The sequence below is a fragment of the Sorex araneus genome, chromosome 2, assembly GCF_027595985.1.
Source record: "Sorex araneus isolate mSorAra2 chromosome 2, mSorAra2.pri, whole genome shotgun sequence".
Lineage (NCBI taxonomy): Eukaryota > Metazoa > Chordata > Mammalia > Eulipotyphla > Soricidae > Sorex > Sorex araneus.
Genome location: NC_073303.1, coordinates 86,023,594 through 86,047,183, shown reverse-complemented (window position 1 = coordinate 86,047,183; position 23,590 = coordinate 86,023,594). Strand labels below are relative to the sequence as shown.

The 23,590-nt window shown below is 38.5% G+C and overlaps 1 protein-coding gene across 2 annotated transcripts in view; it reads left to right on the top strand.

Moving 5' to 3' along the window:
* Positions 1-23,590, top strand: part of RAB2A (RAB2A, member RAS oncogene family) — a 71,010-nt gene that overhangs the window by 7,166 nt on the left and 40,254 nt on the right. For both annotated transcript variants that reach the window (XM_055126361.1, XM_055126362.1), the window contains exons 2-3: positions 19,733-19,804; positions 23,281-23,348. In XM_055126361.1, the coding sequence (XP_054982336.1) occupies positions 19,733-19,804; positions 23,281-23,348 (140 nt within the window). The remainder of the gene's footprint in view (positions 1-19,732; positions 19,805-23,280; positions 23,349-23,590) is intronic.

Sequence of the window (23,590 nt, the reverse complement as noted above, 5' to 3'; positions counted from 1 at the left end):
AAAAAATGCCTGGCAAGAAGATGCTAGATTTCTCTCCAACTGCCCATGTACTAGTCTTTTGATTCCCATAGTGTTTCTCAATACAGGCCACTTGAACCCCATCCTCTGAGATGCTTTCATAGTAAATCGGCAGTATTATTTGTAATAGCAGGACTGTGGCATTCCTCCACTGCTCAGTCATTTTTTACCTATTTTCTGAATTAGATTCTTTCATGTCTACTGTTTATCTGCTTTCTGAGATTTTATTTGAAATCCATGTTTTATGTTGGGAATGTATTTATATAGAATTGTCCATCACGTAAGTTTGGGGCACTATATATAATGAAGGAATTCTATGTATGTAAATTTGTACAAAATTTTAAAGTCTTTTTTTTAAATTTTTAGTTCTTTTAACACCTATATTACACTAAAATTTTACAGATAAGCTGAGTTTTTGTTTATTATTTATATTTTGGTTGGGGGGCACACCTGACTGCTCAGAGCTTGCTTTCGGCAGTATTCAGTGCTCAGGGAACATATGTGGTACTGGGCATTGAACCGCGTTAGTTGCATGGGATCCAAATGCCTCCAAGTGCCTGCTCTACTATTTCGACGACCTGATATGTTCTTTTTTTTTTTTATAATTGCTGCAGTAATGGTAATTTTATATTAATATTTTGAGGATGCTATGTTCTTTAGGACAAATTATTTCTTCCATCACTCCCCTATCTCTTTTTTAAAGTTTTAACTTTACAGAGCTATGATGATTTTTAAGCTTCTGGCTGTTCTCTGCTTCAAATGTTTCTATTTTCAGATATAGCTGACAGTTACTCTGTTTCTTGTCAGAAACTTAAAGGAGTAAAGGAAAAAAATTGACTTAATAAATGCTGCAACAAGATTTTCATGAGGAGGAGGGCTGGTTGGGAGCCATACCCTGTGGTACTGAGATCTTACTCCTGACTTTGCACTTGATACTCCTGGCAGGGCTCAAGGGACCTTATGGGGTGCCAGAGATTGAACCCAGGTCAGCCCCAGGCAAGGCAAGTGCCTCACCACTGCTCTGGCCCCTGCAGCAATGGTTTCAAAGTCAAGGTCTGTGCCTGGCACTGTTAGAGCTTCCATAAATGTTAAATGTGTTCTAGTTAACTTCTGCTCAGTGGGCTGCATGCATTGACAAATTCTTTTTTTTTTTTCTCTTTAAAAACAAGATTTGCATAAAATTTTTGTTTCAAGAGTTCGTTTTTGGGTTTTTTCTTCCCCACTTTTTTGGGTCACACCCGGTGATGCACAGGGGTTACGCCTGGCTCATGCACTGAGGAATTACTCCTGGTGGTGCTCGGAGGACCATATGAGATGCTGGGAATCGAACCTGGGACGGACGGTGCAAGGTAAATGCCCTACCCACTACCCACTGTGCTATCGCTCCAGCCCTCAAGAGTTGGTTTTTTTTTTTTGCTTTGATTTTTTGGGTCACACCCGGCAATGCACAGGGGTTACTCCTGGCTCATGCACTCAGGAATTACTCCCAGTGATGCTCGAGGAACCCTATGGGATGCTGCAAATCGAACCCGGGTCGGTCGTGTGCAAGGCAAATGCCTTACCCACTGTGCTATTTCTCCAGCCCTCAAGAGTTTTTTAATTAAGTGAAATGTTGTGTGTTTTATCACTTGTATCACTTGTCATCCTGTTGATCTTCGATTTGCTCAAGTGGGCGCCAGTAATGTCTCCATTTGTCCCTGTCACATGCCAGTGTAGCCCATTGGCATCTGCTCGCTCTGTATGTTTTTTATATTACTGTATCGCTGTCATCCCGTTGCTCATCAATTTTCTCGAGTGGGCACCAGTAAGGTCTCCCTTGTGAGACTTGTTACTGTTTTTGGCATATCGAATACACAACGGGTAATTTGCAAGGCTCTGCCTTGTGGGCGAGATACTCTCGGTAGCTTGCTGGGCTCTCCGAGAGGGTTTTTGTGTGTGTGTGTGTGTGTACATACATATGTGTATGTGTGTTCCTGCCACAGACTTACTAATTCAAACAACAGAATTGATTCTTGTACAGTTCTAAAGTTCTAAATAAATGCTACTATGTGTCAGAAGTCTGACATGTATAACCTGTCAAATGTTTCAGAAAAGCTAGATTTCCTTCTTGAGGTCCTTCTTGCTGTTTGTTGGGTGAATATAGCTTATTGCCGTTTTTATCTAAGACTTTCATTTTCTTGTTACATATCATCTAAGGGGTGTTCCAGATTCTCGAGTTCACGCACACACCCACATTCCTTGGCTCATGGTACTTTTCCTCCATGCTTAAAACCAGTAATAGTGGTTATAGTCCCAGTGTTATCCTGACTTTTGTTGGCTAATTCCATCTCTCAGACAGGGGGCCAGAACAATAGTACCATAGGTAGGCACTTGCCTTGCATGTGGCTGACCTAGATTTGATCACTGGCACTCCATATGGTCCCCCTAAGCCCACCAGGAGTGGATCCCTGAGGGCAGAGCCAGAAGTAAGCCCTGTGCACTGCTGGGTGTGGCCTCCAAGCAAACAAACGATTTATGATTAGTGATTAGTTTTGGCTTGCCTAGGTGACCTTTAATAAATCTCCCCATCTCAGGGTATCTGATTTTAGTTGTATCTGCTCAGTCCCATTTGCTAGGTGGCCTACCAATCACAGATTTGGGTGGTGGGCATTGCGTTGTGTCTGTCTTTAAGACAGTGGGTTTGGGATAGTGGCATTGTTTCCCATCTCAGAGAGACTTTTCCTACTTTTGTAGGAGAAATTACTGTTTCTCCTTAGAAGGAACTTAGACAGAAACCTAAGTAGGAATAAAGATAAGGGGCTGGGGAGATAAAGCAGGGAGGGGTTACCCTCCCACCCAGGTTTTATCTCTGGCACTTCATGGTCCAAAGCATCGCCAGGTGTACCCCTAGAGGCCCCCAAACACTACTGGGATGACTCTCCTAGTCCCTGACACCATAGGTCCTGAGCCGCACTGCATCTTTTGGCCCTGGCACTGAACCCTCAGCCCTGTTTTGGCCAAATATTATTGGGAATAGCTTCTTGAGCCCAGGTAAATTAAATTGGAAATTCCAATTAAACAAAAATAGTAAAAACAAAATGAGAAGCAGCATTAGTATTTAAAGCATATCACTGTCATCCCGTTGATCATCGATTTGCTCGAGCGGGCCCAGTAACATCTCCATTATTCACCCTAGCCCTGAGATTTTAGCAGCCTCTCTTTACTAAAAAAAATGTAAAGTATATGATAATGACAAATGAAACAAAGGCATTCCTTTTGAAGTAGGCACTGTACTTAGCTCTGACAGTATCACTTCACATGTATCACTTGTCGTCCTGTTGATCCTCGATTTGCTCAAGCGGGTGCCAGTAACGTTGCCATTTGTCCCTGTCACGTGCTGGTACAGCCCAATGATATCTGCAGCTCTAACAGTACAAAGAGAAATTTGCTCATTGCCCCGATTTCAAATTTTATAGTATCCATATTAAGAATGTGGGTGTTTATACTTCATTATGCCATACTGGGTCTTGATAGAAATTTTCTTCTGTTCCTTTTATAAGGAATTTAATGTCACAGTGGAAAACTAAAGCTACTAGAGCAGGAGTATCCGTGAGGAAGGCTCTGACCAAGTTGCACTTTGAACCTAGGTCTTTCTTACTCAAGCTCTCATCCTCATACATATGTGATTCCCATGGATTCCATGTTACACTTCTTCCGTTGGCTTACTAGCTCTTGGTCTATTACACTATAGTCTCCCTTCCCTTTTTAAACTCACAACTATCACAACAAAAAAATCACAACAAATCTTTGAGCTGGAGGGATAGTATATAGTTCAGGTGCTTACCTTGCACAAGGCCAACCCCAGTTCAGTCCCCGTCATTTCCAAGAGTAATTTCTGAGCACAGCTGGGTGCGACCCAGAAATAAAACATAATAGACCCGAAAGACAAATCAGACCTCCCTTTGTGCAGAACTGCCCTACATAAGATAAAGTCTTTATTCTGTGCCTTACCTGCTTTATGCATACTTTCCTAATCTCTTGAGTCTTGGTATCCTCATCTTTAAAATGGGAATAAATATTTGAAATTATATGTAATGTTGATTTAAGAAATGCTTAACATGTATCCTTGATGTTTATCCTGTCCTTTTGACTTTCTATAAATTTCCCCATATGCATTTGAAAAACCAACCAAATTTGTCAGTGCTACTTGGTGTTATATGATTATTTGGTACTTTGAGAGTCTGCTATCCATGACTTTTAATTGATTTTTTTTTCTTGTCTGTGCTAGTGTTTTCTCCTTCGCATATTTGTTTACATCTTAATGTCTTATGCAAGGTTCAAATTTGAGAATTGTTTATAAAGCTATCTTTTATTCCATGTTACTGATCTTAATAGTTTGTCATAATTTAGTTCCTATGACCAACCAAGTGCACTAATGAATTAGTAAGATTGTAGGATTTTGTTATCAAAGGGATCCTTTTGGTAATACCAAACAGAAACCTACTCCAACAATCTCGAGAAAAGAGACATAATTTGAAAAGTACACATAGGAATTCTAGAAAAAAACATAAGGCAGATTTTCAGGAATTGGCTTAGCTGAGTTTTCATCTTCCTCTCATAACTTCTTGGTGCGGGGAGGGGGGGGCGCGGAGGAGACTTCAGGGGGAGGGTCATTGGGCCCTCACCTGGTGATGCTGAGGGGTTGCTCCAGGCTCTGCATTCTGGAATTTTCCTGGCAGTACTCATTGGACCAAATGGGATGCCAGGGATCTAACCTGGGTCAGCCACATACAAGGTAAAGGCCCTACCAGCTGTACTATTGCTCTGGCCCCTCATGGCTTCTGTTGGACCTTAAGAGTAATGTGTACAATTTTTCCAATTTGTTTTTTATTAAAGGAAATCTTAAGGTGGGCTTTTTGTTGTTGTATAAGACAGTATTATAAGATTCTTCTGGGTATTTTTGTATTCTAGGTTGTTTTTGCAGTGCTGGGAATCAAACATGCTGCATACATGTAGGCTAGTACCACAGTGCTGAGCGCTACATCCTCAGCCCTACCTGTATTTTTTTTTTTTTTTTTTTGGTAGGGGAGTGGGGCACACCTGGAGATACTCAGGGTCTACTCCTGGCTCCGCTCAGGAATCACTCCTGGTGGATCATATGGTGTGCCAAGGATCAAATCCAGATCAGCTGCATATAAGACAAACACCTTCACTGTACTAATGCTCCAGCTCTGCATGGATTGTTCTGATGCCTGATTCCTTGAATTCCAGTTCAAGAAATATGCCTTCAAGTGAAGGCATTGAAGGTGGAAAATGTACACATTTTTGTTTCGCCAGCTAATACTAATTTAATTTTAATCATTTCCAAGGGCAGAATAAAAGTGCTCAAATCATGTATGTTCCAAAGCTTTATTGCACTTGATACACAAATTTTAAAATAGGGAAATGAGTTGTTACAGAATGAATCATTGATCATTGTATGCCTGGGTAAGTTGATTTCACTTTACTTTTTCAAGATGCCTTTCACAGGAGGTGAAGAAATTTACTGTTTTTTCTACTGCGTGAATTTTTTAACTGGTTGAATAAACTTCCATGAATGATGCCAGGATGGCAAATTGGAGGAAGCATGCTGCTACATTCAGTCGATTATTTACAGTTCATACTAGTGACAACTTGAAATTCATTTGGTTGAAATGTGTGATTTGTGGAATACCCCAGACAGAATAGCTGATTCCACTTAGAAAATCAAATTTAATAAAGTGAAGTTAAAGCTGTATGACATAAAATGGAGGCTAGCTGGTTGGATAGAAATAAATATCTAAAAACTTGGTTCGGTATGAGTCAGATGAATAATCTACCCAACATAAAGAAATATAGTACTAGGCTGTTAAGAGTATAATGTTCTGATAAACCAATTAATATTCTATCCTGTCAGGGCTATAATTCTGTAATAAAAAGTTATTTCAGAGGAACATTTACATGTTGAGGTCTGTGCTCAGTAACCTGTCAGGGTGGTATGAAAGCTCTGTTAGCCATGACATTTTAGGATTGGTTGAAACGACAAATATTTAACCTTAGAAAAGACTTAGAGGAGACTTTAATGATGATTTTTTAAACACTTCCATGTAACTGCAGATTTAAAGTCCCTTTGTGGCTTTTCATATACAGGATCAAGACCTTGAGGTAGAAGGGAGAGTTTTGACTCTTAAGAAGTGGGAAAAATTTTACCAAGTGGTGAGTCCACTTGTTTCTAAGCCATTCTAGCAGAAGTTTGAGTCACATATATTAGGGCTTGGAAGAGCTAATTTTACCAAAGGGGAGAGGATTTTATTTGCTACTTTTTCTTTTAAAAAAAATACTCAAGAGGGAGTCACAGTACAGCGGGGCAGGCATTTGTCTTGAACATGGTTGACCTCAGTTTTATCTCTGGCATCCCCTATGGCCGCTCAAGCACTGCCAGGAGTAATTCCTGAGTGCAGAACTAGGATAACCTCTGAGCATCACCAGGTGTGGCCCTAGAAAACAACAACAAATATTAAAACTATTGTTGTGGGGTGCCCTCTGTGTCAGAATTAGAAAAATTACTGAGTCTGTCCCACCCTAACAGAAAACTAGTTTGCCACAATAATTTAATAGAGCTATCAACAAACTACTAAAAACCATGAAAAAAAATTATTCTGGCTGGTGAGAATAACTCATAACATGATTTTTGGTAGACATTTATTACAAAGGACCTGCTTTATGCTATGTCTTGGCTTTATATATATATATATATATATATATATATGTATGTATACATATATATATAAATCCAGACAGCTTCTGACTTCTGTTTTGTACCCTATATTAGGTGTGATATGATCAGACATGGTCTCGTGTGTTTAACTAACTCCACTTCATAATTCTGTAAAATCAGTTGGCGCTATGGTCCTTTTTTTTCCCTTTCATATATGGAGAATGCTTCACAGCCTTTTATTTTACCAAGAAAGTTAGATGACCTTAACCAGAAGTGTTTCACAGAATATGGCAGTATGGGATTTTTGTCAGGATTTTGTCACTCTTAAACAGTCTGGGATCTTAGGAATCTATGGAATCTTGGGACCATACCCTACTGGGAAGAACATAATGTGGCATAGTTTAGTGAATTGCTGTTTGACCTTCTTCACAGCTTTAGGAAGCCTTATTTCACATTTCTTTTGGTAGGGGGTATGTTGGTGTGGGTAAGGGGAATGCCGGAGATCAAAACTAGGGCAAGTGCTCTACTGCTGAATCACATCCTTAACCTTAACTCTTCATTTCAAAGTGGGACAAATCTGTTTAATTCAGATTCCTTGTTTCAGCTTGGGGGCCATGCCCAGGGAGTTGGGGCTTCTGGCTCTGTGGTCAGGGGTCACTCCTGGCACGACTCAAGGGGTCTTGGGGATTGAATCCCAGTCAATTGCATGGGAAGGAAGTGCTCTTCTCACAATATGTCTTTCTGGTCCCCAGATTTCTGATACCAAGTGATGAGCCCTTTCCACTATGTCCTTTACCTAGCTCTCCCTCCCTTTGTCTTTCTTAGTTTGGGGCCACAGCCAGTATTGCTCGGAGGTTTCTCCCCACGTAGTGCTCAGAGATCATAGTGATACTGGGGTGGGGGAGGGGATGGTGCAGTGCTGGAGATGGAGCTCCCTGATACTTTAGCCCCTAATTCTTGGCCTTCCTCCTCATCATTTTTGATGTAATTGTTCTTTGCTTAGAGTACCTTGAAAGATAAAAGAGAATTTTGTGTAATTGAATGTGTATGTATATTTTTTTAGCCTTGAGTATATCTTGTTTTTAAGTACTTTCAGAGTGTCGCAACACCCTTACACTTTTTTTTCACTTAAGAGTAAATATTAGCTTATCATACATAAGTCCTATACTCTGTTTTTATTTACTTATTTATTGTTTTCATTGCTTATTGTTGGGGGGGCCACACGTGACGGTGATTAGGGGCTATTCCTGACTTTGTGCTCAGAAGTGATTTTGACTGTGCTCTAGGACCATATATGGTGCTGTGATTCAAATTGGCATTGCTTGGGTGCAGGGCAGGTGCCTTGCACCCCTATATCTCTGTGGCCCTATATCTTTCATATGTTTTTTGGTGGTGGGGGGGACTACACCTAGCATGACTAGTGGGACTCATGACTTACTCCTGGTTCTGCACTCAGAGATCACTCCTGGTGGGCTCAGAGGACCATAAGGGATGCTGGGGATCAAACCCAGTCCAGCTACTTGCAAGGCAAGCACCCTACCCACTATGCTCACTCTAGCCCCTAAATCTTATTTTTAAAAATCTCATACCCGCACCATACTTAATAATCAGTTTCTGATTCTGGTAGTCTGAGTCTGTGGTTGCAAATAAGCCCACTCTGGTTAATTTAAGTGGAAGTTTTATTATTGGAAAGATTGTAGAGTTCACATGATTGAGAAGAAGGTGTTATAATCAAGCATGAAATGGCAAAAACAAGGAAGAGAAGGAATAGCGAAATTCCTGCTTTAAGTACAGCTTTTTTTTTTCCCTTTGGTTTGTTTTTGTTTTATTTTTGGTTTAGTTTGGTTTTTTGGGCCCACATCCTGCAGTGCTCAGGATTTACTTCTGTCTCTGCACTCAGGGATCACTCCTGGTGGTGCCCAGGGAATCATATTGGGTGCTGTGTGCAAGGCAAAAACCCTATCCACACTGTTTATCTCTCGATCCCCTCACATACCTTAAATTAAAACTATTTTTCTTATGATTTTGAAAACTGTCATTACAGTTTTTAAAGTTACCTTGAAATTGGTGGAAATTGGTTGAGGTTTAGGAAAATAAACTAAAGGGCAAAATCCAGCACATATCTGAGAGGACATATGGTAGTAAAGAACTGGACCTAAAAAGCACTCAGTGGGGCTTATTAATTAGAATCTTGGACCCACTCAGTGACCCACAGAATCTAGAGTCCCTAAGGTAGGACTTTAGGAATCTGCATTTTTTTCATGAGAGCAACTTGTAATTGTTTGGAATCAATGTGATAGTTTAGGTCTTACTACAACACCAGGTCCAACTATGGACAATGACTTGGACCCTGAGTAAAAGAAGGCAAAGCTTCATGCTCAGAACTCTTAACATTACATGCAGTACATTTTATTAAAAGACTTGGCATGATTTGTATAGAATGCCTACATGAAACCCTGAAAAAGGCTATTTACACATCTGCTTTTCATTTACTTAAACAAATATTGAAGAAATGCTGGGTGGTTAATCATTCTCAGTACTTTGAAATATAAAAAGATGATTCATATATAGATCTGGCCCTTGGTGGACTTAGCTTATAAATGAGATAAAACATGCTTTTAAATAACTTGTAGTAAAAGGTACAAGTAGTTAAGTGCTATTCAAGAAATGGAAATGGTCTCCTGGAAGTCCTTTGAAGGAAAGATCATGTCCAGCAAGCAGGGAGGAAACAGCAGGCCTCATGAAGCTGACTGAAGAGACCTCGGGACAGGCGGAGAGTATGCTGTGGTTTGCTTTTCACTGAGGAAAACAAGTGCATAATCTTTGCCATTTGAACACTCAAATCTCCTAATCCTTAGAGTAACTTTTTGTGTTATACAGACTTCTTTTTTATTTGTAAATTTGTTTGGTTTCTATTTGTAGCCACATCTGTTCAGGTGCTTCAGGGGGACTGTGTGGTACCAGAGCTGACACGCTGCCTCTTGCATGCACAACACGCACTCCAGCCCACTGAGCTCTGTTCAGCGCCAGCAAACTTCTTTGATCAGATCTTCCTGGACCTTCTATCCTTCCATTGTATTTAGGGTGATGCTACCAGAATTTGGTGAACAAGACCTAGCTGACAATAATTTGGGAGTGAGAGACCCTCAAGGCTTACGATGACAAGGATTTGATGATGAAAGAATCATAAAGATACATGGAAAAGGATAATAAAAATGATTCCTAGTTTTGAATGATAAGGTATAGTTCTTTGCCCTATAAGGAAAAGAATAAAATACATGGACTGCTGGAGAAAGTTGAGTGTAAAGAGGAAAGTTGAGGCAAAAAAAAAAACAAACAAAAAGTAACTTTGAATTTTTTTGTTTTTTAAAATTAATTGATATAATAGTAATACCAGTGCATTTTTACATAATGCTTTTCTTTATATTGACTGATTTAATTCTAAGCACTCCGTAAGTTAAGCATTATTCTTACCCCCATTTTGAAAATAGAGGCCAATGGTTTATCTAAAATTTGACTACTGTACAGTGCAGTAGAGGCCACTTTTATGCTTGTTCTATTTCTGATTTTGTTACTGTGAAAGAAGCATGAAGCAATGTGCCGAGTATTTTTTGTTCCTCCTGATTCTTTTTCAGAGGTCTTTGAATGCCTTTAAATAAAAAATTTAACAAATAATGTTCTTGTTTGTTTGTTTGAGGGACACATCCCGCAGTGCTCAGAACTTATCCCTGACTCTGCTCAGGGATCACTTCTGGCAGCTTAGCATACCATATGGGATGCTGATGACTGTGTTACAGGGCAAGTGCCTTATCTGCTGTACTGTATCTTTACAGCTACCCCCCTTGAATAATACTTTATGCATAAAACTAACTATATCTGCTCCCTGAGATTGTTTCCTGAATCTGTACCTATATATCCAGTTGTTTACTCAGTCTTACTACTTATATGTAAATGAAGCAAAATACCAAATAAACTGGAACAGATAGCTCTAACTATAATTTCCCCATCTCATTGATCTTCTATTTTATCAGGTAAAATATTGGAGCCATGCTTAATTCCCTTTCTTAAAATCCACATCTATGCTGGAGATGGTTTGACAGTCTGGAGTGCTTGTTTTGCATGCAGGAGACCTGGATTGGATCCCAATGTGGGTTTTTTGTGGGTTTTTTTTTTAACATTTGAACCATTCTTAGTTTTACTTTTTGGGTCACACCTGGTGATACTCAGGGGATACTCTTGACTCTACACTCAGGAATTACTCCCGGCAGTGCTCGGGGGACCATAATGAATGCCAGGGATTGACCCTGGGTTAGCCACATACAAGGCAAATGCCCTACCCACTGTACTATCGTTCTGGCCCCCATCTAAGCCATTCTTAATATATTTCTCTTTTTCAAAACCCACATCATAATAAGATTAATAAATTCTCTTCAGGGTACTATGGAATCCAGTCACTTCAGACCACCTCCATTGCTCCTGCCCCCATGTGAGATACCACTCAGTGAGAAGGCGTCCTAGCAGATTTCTTGCTGCTTCTCCTTTTAGGTTATGTTGAACTTTTGTTGCTATTGGGGGAGGGGAGGGGTGCACAGGGGCACACTGTGCAGTGGTCAGGAGACTGTATTTGGTGCTGGAATTCTAGTAGGGGGTCAGCCTCATGCAAAGAAAGCACCTTTAACTTTCTTATTGTAGCAAGTAATTTTGTATTTATCAGATTAAATTACTTCTCCTTTCAAAACTAGTGAATCTCCTATTTTGTCACAAGGGAACTTGAAAAGGCCTGTAGGGTCTCATAGACCTCTTGAGCCCTAGAACTTTAGCTCCTAAAGGCTTGATCTTTTTCCTGCTTTGTATGCTTTAGCCACCTCATTTCAGTTTGTCCAAATATACTACATCATGCTTTTTGTTTTATTTCGTTTGGTGCCAATTCTGGCAGTGTGGTACCAAAGATTGAACCCCCTGCACCTCCCACATGCAAAGATACCTCAAGGCACTTCAAGCTATTGTCCTCAGCCTAATACTCTTCTGTCGGTGATAATAGATATTTCTTCACGGTGATAATAGATATTTCTTCACGTCTTTCAAAGTGTTTGAACTTGCACCTTCTCAGTGAGAGATCACTTCACCTTATCTCCTTCCCTCCAAGCATCCATGCCATTATTTTGTCCCTTCTCTGCTTTTCCTGTGTACTGCTGTACTTCACATCTTGCAACTGTCGTTTCCCTTGTCTCTGCTTCTGTCTCCACTGTTTTTACACCCTCTCACACACACATACACATGCATTAAAAGGTGGGGGGGTTCTGGTTTCTTTGTCCTCCCTTCATGAGAGCAGGAACCTCTGCATTTCTTGTTTACTGATCCAGTCTAGTTCCTTACCCTTATAAATGGGCACAAAAAGGTTGCAAGAAATATTGAATTTTGGCAAGCTTGGGAAGTATATGTGATTGTAGTGAAAAATGAGTAAAACCTGATGTTTCCTTTTAGGGAGCTTAAAATGTAAACAGACATAGTAATAAGTGATGATGATATTAACAACTCATGAATATTAAATCTTTTTTTAAAATTCTGTTATGCTCCCAACACTTTAGGCACTTAAATGCATTAACAAAGCAGTTAATGCTCCTAGTAAGCCCATGAAATAAGTGGTAGTATCCTAGTTTTTTGTAATTGTAAACACATTGAAAGGAGAAATAATTTGAGGTGCCAAAAGATGAGGATTGGATCATATGGTATATGACTTCAGAGTCAGAAGTTTTGCATGAGTTGATATATGTGAAGTATAAAAAAACTGCCTCACATAAGAAGACCCATTCTTTGTAAAATTTTTGTTTGTCTGAAATAACTGTTTTCAAGCAATACACTCATCTGGCAGATCCTCAAGGATCACCAGGACCTCACTCAGCAGTGCTCAAGATTCGTCTCCCCATATGTGTGCGGGTAGGGGACATGCTATGTAGGGGTTGGACTCTGGGCCTCACACACAAATTCAATCCCTGTCATCACCTATAATCTTTGAGTCTTGACAGAAGTAAGCCAAAAATAACAGAAAAGAAGACGTCAAATTTGGGCAAAATGGAATTCAGACAATTTTGGACAGTCATTTCTTGTGTGGAAATTACTTGTCTATAAACAGAAGTTTCAAATAGTTACTAATTTTGAGGGAAATAGTTTTGTTGGATTTATACTTTAACTTAAGCATACAGTAATATGACCTGCTGTTTGATCTAGGTAAACGTCAAGATACATACAACATAAAGCTTTTAAAAGAACACTCTGATACAGTAGCCCAGTAACACAGGAATACTATTAGGCTTTAGAGTATAATAAACATTTGCCCTGACATTCTAGATAGCATGATTTATAATAAAGGAATTGGCTCTTCTTTTGAGAAGTATGCATCTGTTTGAAATTGAATTTAATACTTGGTGACTTTTTGCTATATTATTTTATATATTGTATATTATTTCAACAAAAGAAAATGACCTATACATTTTTAAGTGGGAAAGAAAGTTCTTTTATTGCTGTTCTGCATTTATCTCTTTATATTTTTTATTATCTTTGTGTTATTTTTGAGGCACACCTGATGATGCTAAAGGTTTACTCCTGCTCTCAGGGATCACTTTTGGCTCCGTGCTCCAGGAACTGTTTGTGGTGCCAGTGATTGAACCCCAGTTAGCCTTAAGTACAAGCACCTCACCCACTGTACTATCTCACCAGCCTCCTTACTATTACATTGTATGGCAATGATAGAGCCATTGTCTTTCATTGAGATATAAACATTCTGCTGTTACTTTAAACCCACCCATAGTAAAAAGAAAACATTAAGAATCAAAGATAAAGCAGGTGGTAGCTCATGGACCTTCTGAGTATCAATGCCCTGGGTTGCATCTGTGGCACTGCACAGCCTCTCGCCACAGCTAGGGAGTTGCACTGTGTACTCTAGCCCCACAGGGGCACCACGTAACTACAGCAAGAATGAAAATCTTAGAGCTCTTAGTAATTTAATAAATCAACAAGTCTAATGAGTAGAATTGTCCCTTTCATGTATCAAAATTATATCCCAGCATTCTTAAATTGACATGATTCGTACAATGTTGTAAGCAGCCATCTTGAATTAGACATTTTCAGAATTAGCTCATCATATCATTTTCTTTTCTTGAGTCAATAACTGACTTTTTTCCTACCAAGATAGGAGCAGGAATGGAAATATGCTTTATAACACTTGATTTGTGGACTGGAGCGATAGCACAGCGGGTAGGGCGTTTGCCTTGCTTGCGGCCGAACCGGGTTCAATTCCTTTGTCCCTCTCAGAGAGCCCAGCAAGCTACCGAGAGTATCCTGCCCTCATGGCAGAGCCTGACAAGCTACCCATGGCATATTCGATATGCCAAAAACAGTAACAAGTCTCACAAGGGAGACGTTACTGGTGCCCGCTCGAGCAAATCAATGAACAATGGGACAACAGTGCTACAGTGCAAACACTTAATTTGTAGCTGATAAGTGCTGACGATAGATTTTTGATCAGATCTCTATCTTAATAGAAATCATGTTCTATTGGGGTTTCATTCTGTTCTAGAAGAGCCTATAAAGCATTATATAATTTATATAATTGATGAGCAAAAGTAATAGCTTTTATTTGAGGGTGTTCTGTCATTTACATGCTGTACTTCATTGGTGATGGTGTCTATAAGAATTTGTGTTTAGAGAAGAACAAACCCAGAGTCTGGGCCGGAGCAATAGCACAGTGGGTAGGGCGTTTGCCTTGCACGTGGCCAACCCAGGTTCGATTCCCAGCATCCCATATGGTCCCCTGAACACCGCCAGGGGTAATTCCTGAGTGCAAAGCCAGGAGTGACCCCTGTGCATCTCCAGGTGTGACCCAAAAAAGAAAAAAAAAAAAAAACAGAGAGTCTGTGTGTATGTTAACATTGCACTGAGTTTGACTTATTGATGTACTTGACTGTGGTGGCTGGATATGAGCAAATCTGAAACCTGTAGGCTTTGTCAAAGTTGCTGTTACAAGTTATTCTCTTAAGAGTGACTGTTCATCCAAATATCTAGAAATCTCCCTTATTTAATGTCAATTATGTACATTAATTCCATCCACTACATGTCATATTAGTATCATGCAGATACATGTTTGAATAACCAGGAAGTGTCCAGCCAAAATGATGATCAGAGTCAATCATGTAGTTTTTATTTTTGTTGAAGTATATAATGCATTTAGGAAAAAAACATGTAAGTCGACAGTTTCACCTTTCCCCTTTTTTGACCGTACACTGTGGCTCATGGCTTACTCCTGCCTCTAAGCTCAGGGCTCTCTCCTGGCATGGCTTAAGGCTCTATATGGGGTGCCAAGAATTAAACCTGGGTTGACCACATGCAAGGCAAGTGTCGTACCCACTGTACTGTCTCTCTGGCCTCTCAGTTTAAGGATTTTTATAAGATGGGCATGCTTACATTTATTTCATTTGATTCTTACTGTAGGTTTTTGAGAAATAAATAAGCATTTACCCCATTTTGTAAATAGGGAGTTAAAACTTAGAAAGATCAGCTATCTTGCTTCATAATAAACTAACAAGTAACACAGCAATGATATAATTTGATCCAGTGATTTAGTTTGAAGCATGCATTGACCATCATGGAAATCAAAGTACCATTAATTCTGCATGTGAATTGGTAAAATCTTTGGAACAGAAATTCTTTGCTGAAGAGGGCATAAGAATTCCTAAGTGATGTCTTAAGGCATGAGTTTAAATGATGCAGTGTGTGAAATGGTCCTTCCTCTGAGGTGCCAGGGAAAGAATATGGTGTCATTTCAAGGGGTACAAATTGCATTGATGGTCTTAACCATACAGTTTTAGTCTATCATGTAATCTATTTGTAATAACAATTTTCAGCCTAAATACAAAAGACTTCATATACTCTTGGAGAGCTTGAACTTTATATTTTAAGCAATGTAATATGAGAGTGGATGACGTCTGCATTTCAAAAAATTTCCACACTGGTATTTAAAGTAGGCTGGGAAAGGGACAAATACTAAAGGGAGAATGATCATGTCTAGGAACAAGAACTAGAGCAGCAGATTAACATTATGAGACTGATAAACTATTAGATTGAAATAATGAAGAATAAGAATTGATGATGATTGTAATTTTCTGGCTGGTGTGATCCTTTGAGAGGCATTTTCAGAAGTAAGGAAATAAAGTAGAAACTGAGTTTGTTATGTGTTGTTGAGAGTGGTGGGAAGGGGACTGAAAAGAATGGATTCGATTTTGAAAGCATTAGTGTTAGTCCTGGAGGAATTTAAAATGGAGATATTCCATAGGGAGTCAAAAATAGGTGAAGTTGAGATGCTAACTGGAGAGATGGATTTGATTATCACTGGATAATTTATAAAAGTAGGTCAAGGCTACAGGACTGAATTCATTCTTTCAGGTGAAAAGATAACCAAAGATGGGAATCTGGGGAAGCCCCTAGTATTTAATGTCTGTGTAGAAGAGGAGCAGCAATTATCACAGAATTAAGACATCAGGGAATAATTGTAGTTTGATAAAGTCAAACATGCTCATTCTTTTTTTTTTTTTTACTGTTACCAGCATATAAACCATGTAGCTATAGTCTGTGCAGAATTTGTGGGTCAAGTAAGAGGACAGAAAAAAAATTTTTTTCAATGACTGCACTCATTTGTGAAATATAAAATAACATAGTATGAGACAAACACCCAAGGACAGTAAAGACAAGGGCCAGGAGGATTGCTTTATGTTTCGAAGCCTGCCTCATGAGCTAGGGGAGAAGGGTTAGAGAAGGAATCACTGTCAGTGATGTTTGGAAGGATTGCTTGGGATTGGATATGTGTGCTGAAAGTAGACAAAGGACCAAATATAATGGCTTCTCGGTATCTGTATTGCAAACCATTATGCCCTAAAGCAGAGAGAAAGAAGGAAACTGCCATAGAAGTAGGGGTGGCGGGAGGGATAATGGGGACATTGGTGGTGGGAAAGCTACACTGGTGAAGAGATGGGTGTTTGATCATTGTATTACTGAAACTCAATCATGAAAGCTATGTAACTGTATCTCATGGTGATTAAATTTTTAAAGAAATTTTTAACGTTATTTTATTTGGCAATTTGGAAAAGTAGCGTATGTTTAAGCCAGATACTCCAAGTATTTGAAACAAGTTTATCCAGAGTTAAAATACAAGTCAACACTACTGAATAAAACATTGTTTATATATTATTTATGTGTGTGTATAGACAAACTAACAGTCTATAAATACATAATTAAGGTGACTTGGAAAGCACAGTGGCACCTAGATATATTCTTAACATTGAAAGATTATTTGATTACCTAAAGAAAGAATGTGGAGTCTTAGGAGTAAACACAAAAGTGTGCCTTTTTTTTTTTTTTATTTAACCAGCACTTAGAATAAGTAGTACTGAGACTCCGGTATTATTTAAATAATTATCCAGACTTTAAGTTTTTAGAGATTAGGTTCCCGAAACACCCTTGCCTGTGCCAGGGATTGAACCCAGGTTTCAAGGAAAGTACCCTACCAGCTACTGCCTTTCTGGCCTCAAGATTCTTTATTCCATAGTGAAATCTGAGGTTTCTAATTAATATTTTTTTTCTACATCATAAGAAAAGATGTCAAACAACCTTAAATGCTTATTATCAAGTGAACAAAAACCACTTCAAAAGATTGCATACTGTTTGATTCCAGCTACTGTATGGAATTTTAGAAAAGGCAAAACTTGGGAAATAGTAAAAAAAAATAATAATGGTTGACAGGGTTAGGATGATGGAGAGGATGGAACACAAGGAATCTTTAGGTCTATGAAACTACATTGATTCTACAGTAGTGAATATGTGAAACATTTCTCCTAACACCAAGAATGAACCCTAATGTAAACTATGGACTTTGATGACGTGTCAGTGTTGGTTCATCGGTTATAACCGTTGTTACCACACTGGTGCAGTATATTGATAGTGAAGGAGGCTGTGCTCCCATAGGGCAGGGAATATACTGAATTCACTGTACTTTGAGTAAATATTGCTATAAACTGAAAATACTTTTTTTTAAAAATCTGGGGTTTTTTTTGTTTTTTAAAGTGCTTAATAGTTACAGATGAACTAGAAATATGAAAAAAAAAGAGTTTGACTTTGCACTTTTTGTACTGTTAAAAGAGAAATAGATAACAATGAGAAGACAATTGTTGTTGTTAGGTGTTTGAAATTTCCTTGGGGGCTGGAGGGATAGTATAGTGGGCCAGGCATTTTCCTTGCATGCAGCCATACTGGATCCCCGGTATCCCGTATGGTCCCCTGGACACTGCCAGGAGTAATCCCTGAATGCAGAGTTATGGGTTACCCCTGAGTACTGCTGCTGTGGCCCAAAAACAAACAAACAAATTTGAAATTTCTAGTTTAAGTTAAGTAGAATCTTAAACGTAGTAGAAAAAAATGTGGAAACCTGGTTATGCAGCCAGTAATAGAACATACTTTTATGTGTAGACATTTCCTTGATTTGTTATTTGACCTTTGACAGTCTATAATAAGTAATTCCAGAAGCAGTCACATAGCAGAGTTATTTAAGTGCCTTGGTTCTTTGTAAAATAGGAAGTGACATTGTCTTTGTTGAGTTTTATTGTCTAGATTATCTTAAACAATCTATTTTGATCAAGTTACTTCTTTAGAAAGACTCTAACCCTTCAATCTGTATTAAGTCTCTTTTGTTACTCTTCTTTGAATGGTAGTTATTATGACTATTTTAAATTGTAATTCCTACAGACTTCTTGGGCTGGAGCGATAGTACAGCGGGTAAGGCGTTTGCCTTGCATTCGGCCAACCTGGGTTCGATTACTCCACCCCTCTCAGAGAGCCCAGCAAGCTACCAAGAGTGTCTTGCCCACACGGCAGAGCCTGGCAAGCTCCTCGTGGCGTATTCGGTATGCCAAAAGCAGTAACAAGTCTCAAAATGGAGACGTTACTGGTGCCCGCTCAAGCAAATGGATGAGCAACGGGATGACAGTGACAGATTACATGAGTGTTCATCCATTTAGTTTCGCTGCCTATACTGGACTTGTAAGGGAACAACCATATTGTTAAGTCTCTAGTGCAAGCAGTGCATAGTTAGCAATCAGTAAACACTTCTTGAGTTAATGAATATATGATTAATAAATGCCTTGGGTGCTTTATAGAGTATGTTATCAGAGAAATAGTCTTGGTCTAATGCAAGTATTAGGATCTCAGAATGAGCAGAAAAGTTTCTTAATATTCAGTTCTAGGAGGACAACTAAAATGAAATTTTTAAAAATTCCTTTAACTCTGGAATGTGGAAGTTACTCATGAATGAATTTGATGGGGTAAAATTTGGAGGTAGAGTGAAGGAATGCAATTCATATTAAATTTTATGCTTAAAAATTTAGAAAATAGAACAAGGTGCTATCCAAGAAAAGTAAATCACAAACACATTGCTAGCTAATTTATTTGCAGAAAAAGTAAAATAATAAGTTGCAAAGAGGAAATTCTTGTTGTTAAACATTTTTAGAACTATACAAAAACAAAAATGTGTGGACATTAAATAAGATGACTACTTTGATAAAATTTGGGAGGTTTTTGCCATAGGGTTTTGTTGCTGTTTTAATGTTTGGGATTGGTGAGATAGCATAGGAATCCAGACGACCCTGTTTGATCCCTGATGCCATCTATGGTTCCCCCTAGCACAGATCCACTCACTCCACCTGACTGAGTACTTGGAGTGCTGAGCACAGAGCCAGGAGTAAGCCCTGAGCACCACCAAGTGAGCTCCAGTCCCTGCCCGACCCCTGCAACATGTGTTTGTATTGGTTAACACCTCCCCCTAAATCATTATTATGAATCATTATTATAAGGAAATAGAGCACTTGAGAAATTGTGTATTTTATATACTGGCTTTTGAGCTTTTTAAGAGTTTTGTGATATTTCTATAACTCTTAAATTTGTTTTTTCAACTTTTAGGTGTTGGTAAATCATGCTTATTGCTACAGTTTACAGACAAGAGGTTTCAGCCAGTGCATGACCTTACTATTGGTAAGTATTATAAGAAATATGAAAAGCATTAAAAGTTGTGAGTAATGGAAATGGAATATGCTAGAAAGATTTTTTTTTTTTAATGAAACTAAATTTTGTTTATTCACTTGTCTTTAAAATTGAGATTCTGGGGGCCAGATCGATAGCACAGTGGATAGGGCGTTTGCCATGCACGCGGCCGACCTGTGTTTCATTGTATATGGTCCTATATGGTCCCCCGAGCAACACAGGAGTGCAGAGCCAGGAGTAACCTCTAAGCATTGCCGGATGTGACCCAAAAAGCAAAAAATAAATAAATAAAAATTGAGATTCTGTAGTTTATAATACTTTAATAATGGTTTCTCATGCACATAATTCCAATAGTCTTCATCATTTTTTAAAGTATTCAATAAAAGCAGTGTTACAGGACCTAGTGAAAGTGGTTAGAATGCAGCAAGGTATTAGTATTAAGATTTTGACTATACTTAATAATGAAGCGTTTGTCTGGAGAGGAAATATACTATAGGGTAAGAACAGAGACACTAGACCATTCATATCAAGACTTTATCACTAGCCAGCTAAACCTAAACCTCATCACTCGTGGCTCATTAGTAGTAATACCAATCTCATGATCTTATGAGCAATTAATGCATTAATGTGAAACACTCGGAAGTACCTAGCAACAAAATGCGTATTCTGGGCATACCTATAATTACTGAGAAAACCTACTATCAGGCTTTTGTTTGTTTGTTTGTTCCCTCCATTGTAAAGAATAAGTGTACCAGTATAAAATACCTAACAAAATTAGCTATTACTATTGGCTAGTATTATTTAAATATTAGTTTTTGTTGCTGTAGTAGAATAGCTACTATCAAATAGCTGTTGTACTATATTTTGTTTCCTCGGTTCTATTTTTTGTTCCCTCAGTTTTAAAACATAAATGAGAACATTATTGGTAAGGAGTAACCAAACATACAGCTGATTTCAGTGCTGTTATTTATTAATATCCAAAAATTTAAATAAGTGGGGAAACTAAAATTTTAGGTAAACTGTTTTATTAAAAATACTAAGGGACCCAAGGGAAAAGTACAGCAGATACTTTTCTTGCGTCTCATGTGGCACTTCTGGGATTCAGTCCTTAACACCTTATATCATTGGCATAAACCCCGAACAACCGTAAACCCTGAACAACCCAGAGCACAGCCAGTTGTGATCCCAAAAACAAGAAACCAAAATTGATCCTACCCTGTAGCACTGTAACACTGTCCTCCTGTTGTTCATCGTTTTGGTTAGCAGGCACCAGTAACGTCTCCATTGTGAGACTTGTTACTGTTTTGGCATATCGAATATGCCACGGGGAGCTTGCTGGGCTCTCCGAGAGGGACGAAGGAATCAAACCTGGGCCGGCTGTGTGCAAGGCAAACGCCCTACCCACTATGCTATCACTCCAGTCCCTCCTTAAGAGTAGTGATAAAGTTAGTTGTAACTGAGTATTAAATGATAGAAGGGGGGGAAAGATCATAAAAAATCAAGGAAATCTATGATATATTCTTTATCCTTTGACTACTATCTCATTGGAATTGTAAATTGTAGAATTAGTTTTGTAAGTGGTTTCCTGGGTAGTTACATTAAACATCCAGATGAGTTTTAATATTCAAAACATGGTTCAAGAGGACTGTTGTATAGCAGCATCAGTAGCCTCTATTAAAGAATCTACTAAATCAGATTATGTACAGATTTTATATGTATTTGATCTCTGCATAATTCATATGGTTCATGTGGATATTAAAGTTTGGGAAATATCAAAACAGTGTTTCCCAAAGTGGGGTAGAGGAATAGAAAGATCAAGGAAGTAATACTAGCCTTGGGTATTTATGGAGTACTTCCTGTTTGTGTACTTCCCCCCCTCCCCTCCCACCCCACACACTTGTGGCAGGCTTCCTATCATGAATCAGTCCTTCTGGCCCTTGTTGTATTATTCTCTTACTATGTTTTTTTATAACCCACAAATGAGTGTAATTATTCTGTCCATTCTGCGCTGTCTGACTCTTTTTCACTCAGCATGATACTCTCCATGTATTAGCAGTACTTATTACTGAAGTATTTTTTGTCTCCTTGTCCTTGACTCTTCTAGAACTTAATCATGTTTTCGGTATTTCTCAGTCAAAGGGAAAATGGTTATTTTTACTTTTCGGTTCCTAAATTTTCAGTGAGGCTGTATAAATTCAAAAATAACTTCTATGTGTAAAAACTTCTTCTATGTCTTTAAATTACCAGTTCCTATGTTTGCCTTCCTAACAGAAGGCTCCCCACAGAAAGTTTATGTACATATTCTTTTAAATATTCTTCATATGTCCTAGGCAGCTAGAAGCTGTTTTCTGCCCAAAGACACCTGCTTTCTAGGGATCATGTGTTTTCCCTTCACCCTAACTCTGGTGTAAGTATTGGTAGGACACAATCTAGACAGTAATCATTTGGTACAGTATAAGTGATGGACGTATTTCAGAGTGTTCACATCTGTTTGCTATTCTGAAATTATTTCTCTTTTGATAATTGAGTATTTTCAAAAGAGATGGTAAATGTATTAGGGAAAAGGCCAAAGTGGAAAACTCATTATATTGACATTTGTATTCCCAGCAATCAGAAATCACATGTTGAGGAATACACTCAGTTATTTGAACTTAGCAGTGAGAATTTGGGTGCAACTAAATTTGTAGCAGTCAAGTACCACTTTAGTAAAGTGCATATATGTAGACATGTGTAAATCTTACACTATCACTGAAAATAATAGTGTTGATTTTTATCCTTACTGATGTATTTGGAGATAAGAAGGTAAAGTCTTTGACTTACTGAACAGAAAGTTGCACATCATTATATATTCTCATTTATATGATGTTGTATACTTATTTTTACCAGTAGTTATCTCTGAATGCCTTTGGAAATTACTTTCCTATTTGATGACTATGCTAGGAATCAGGGTTGTTCATTGCATTTAGTGATTTTTATACCACGCTTCTTATTAATCTAAAAGAAATTTTAATATATATTACTAATAATTATACTTTTTAATTCTAAACCAACATGAAGACTACAGTAGTTTTCCTTATTATTTCATGCTCAAGTATATTAGTATTTTAGGTGTATCCTTATGTTTTACTAGCACTACTGTTGACATACACATTTTCTAAGATAGCAGCTGTATTTTGGGGGGGCTAGCAGATGTTGAGCCATACCTGGTGCTCATAGGCTGTTCTTAGCGCTCTGCTCAGGGGACTGTATGTGATGCCAGGGATTTGAATTAGGGTTGAGACCACACAGCCACATATAAAGCAAGTGCTGTACGTCTTGTACTATCTCTATAACTTTAGGAGCTATATTTGTTAATGTTTTTTTATCACCTACATGTCCCAGAAATAGGCACCCTTTTTTAAAAAATTTATACATATACCATATATTCCCCATAATGTATGTAACAAATCATTTTCCGCTCTATTCAGGTGTGGAATTTGGTGCTCGAATGATAACTATTGATGGAAAACAGATAAAACTCCAAATATGGGATACGGTAAGTACAGCAGTAATACGGTGTTATGACCTTAGGAAGGTTGTTTCATAGAAGTACATTGTTTTGCTTTTATATTATTTTATACTTCAGAATTCATCTGTTTTGGTGGCCACTGGGCTTCCCAAGGAATAGGTGGAGGGACGACATCTTTCCCAGCTGGAGTGGCCCGGCAAAGGTGGCCTAATGCAAAGTGTGTATAGGTGGAGGGACGACATCTTTCCCAGCTGGAGTGGCCCAGCAAA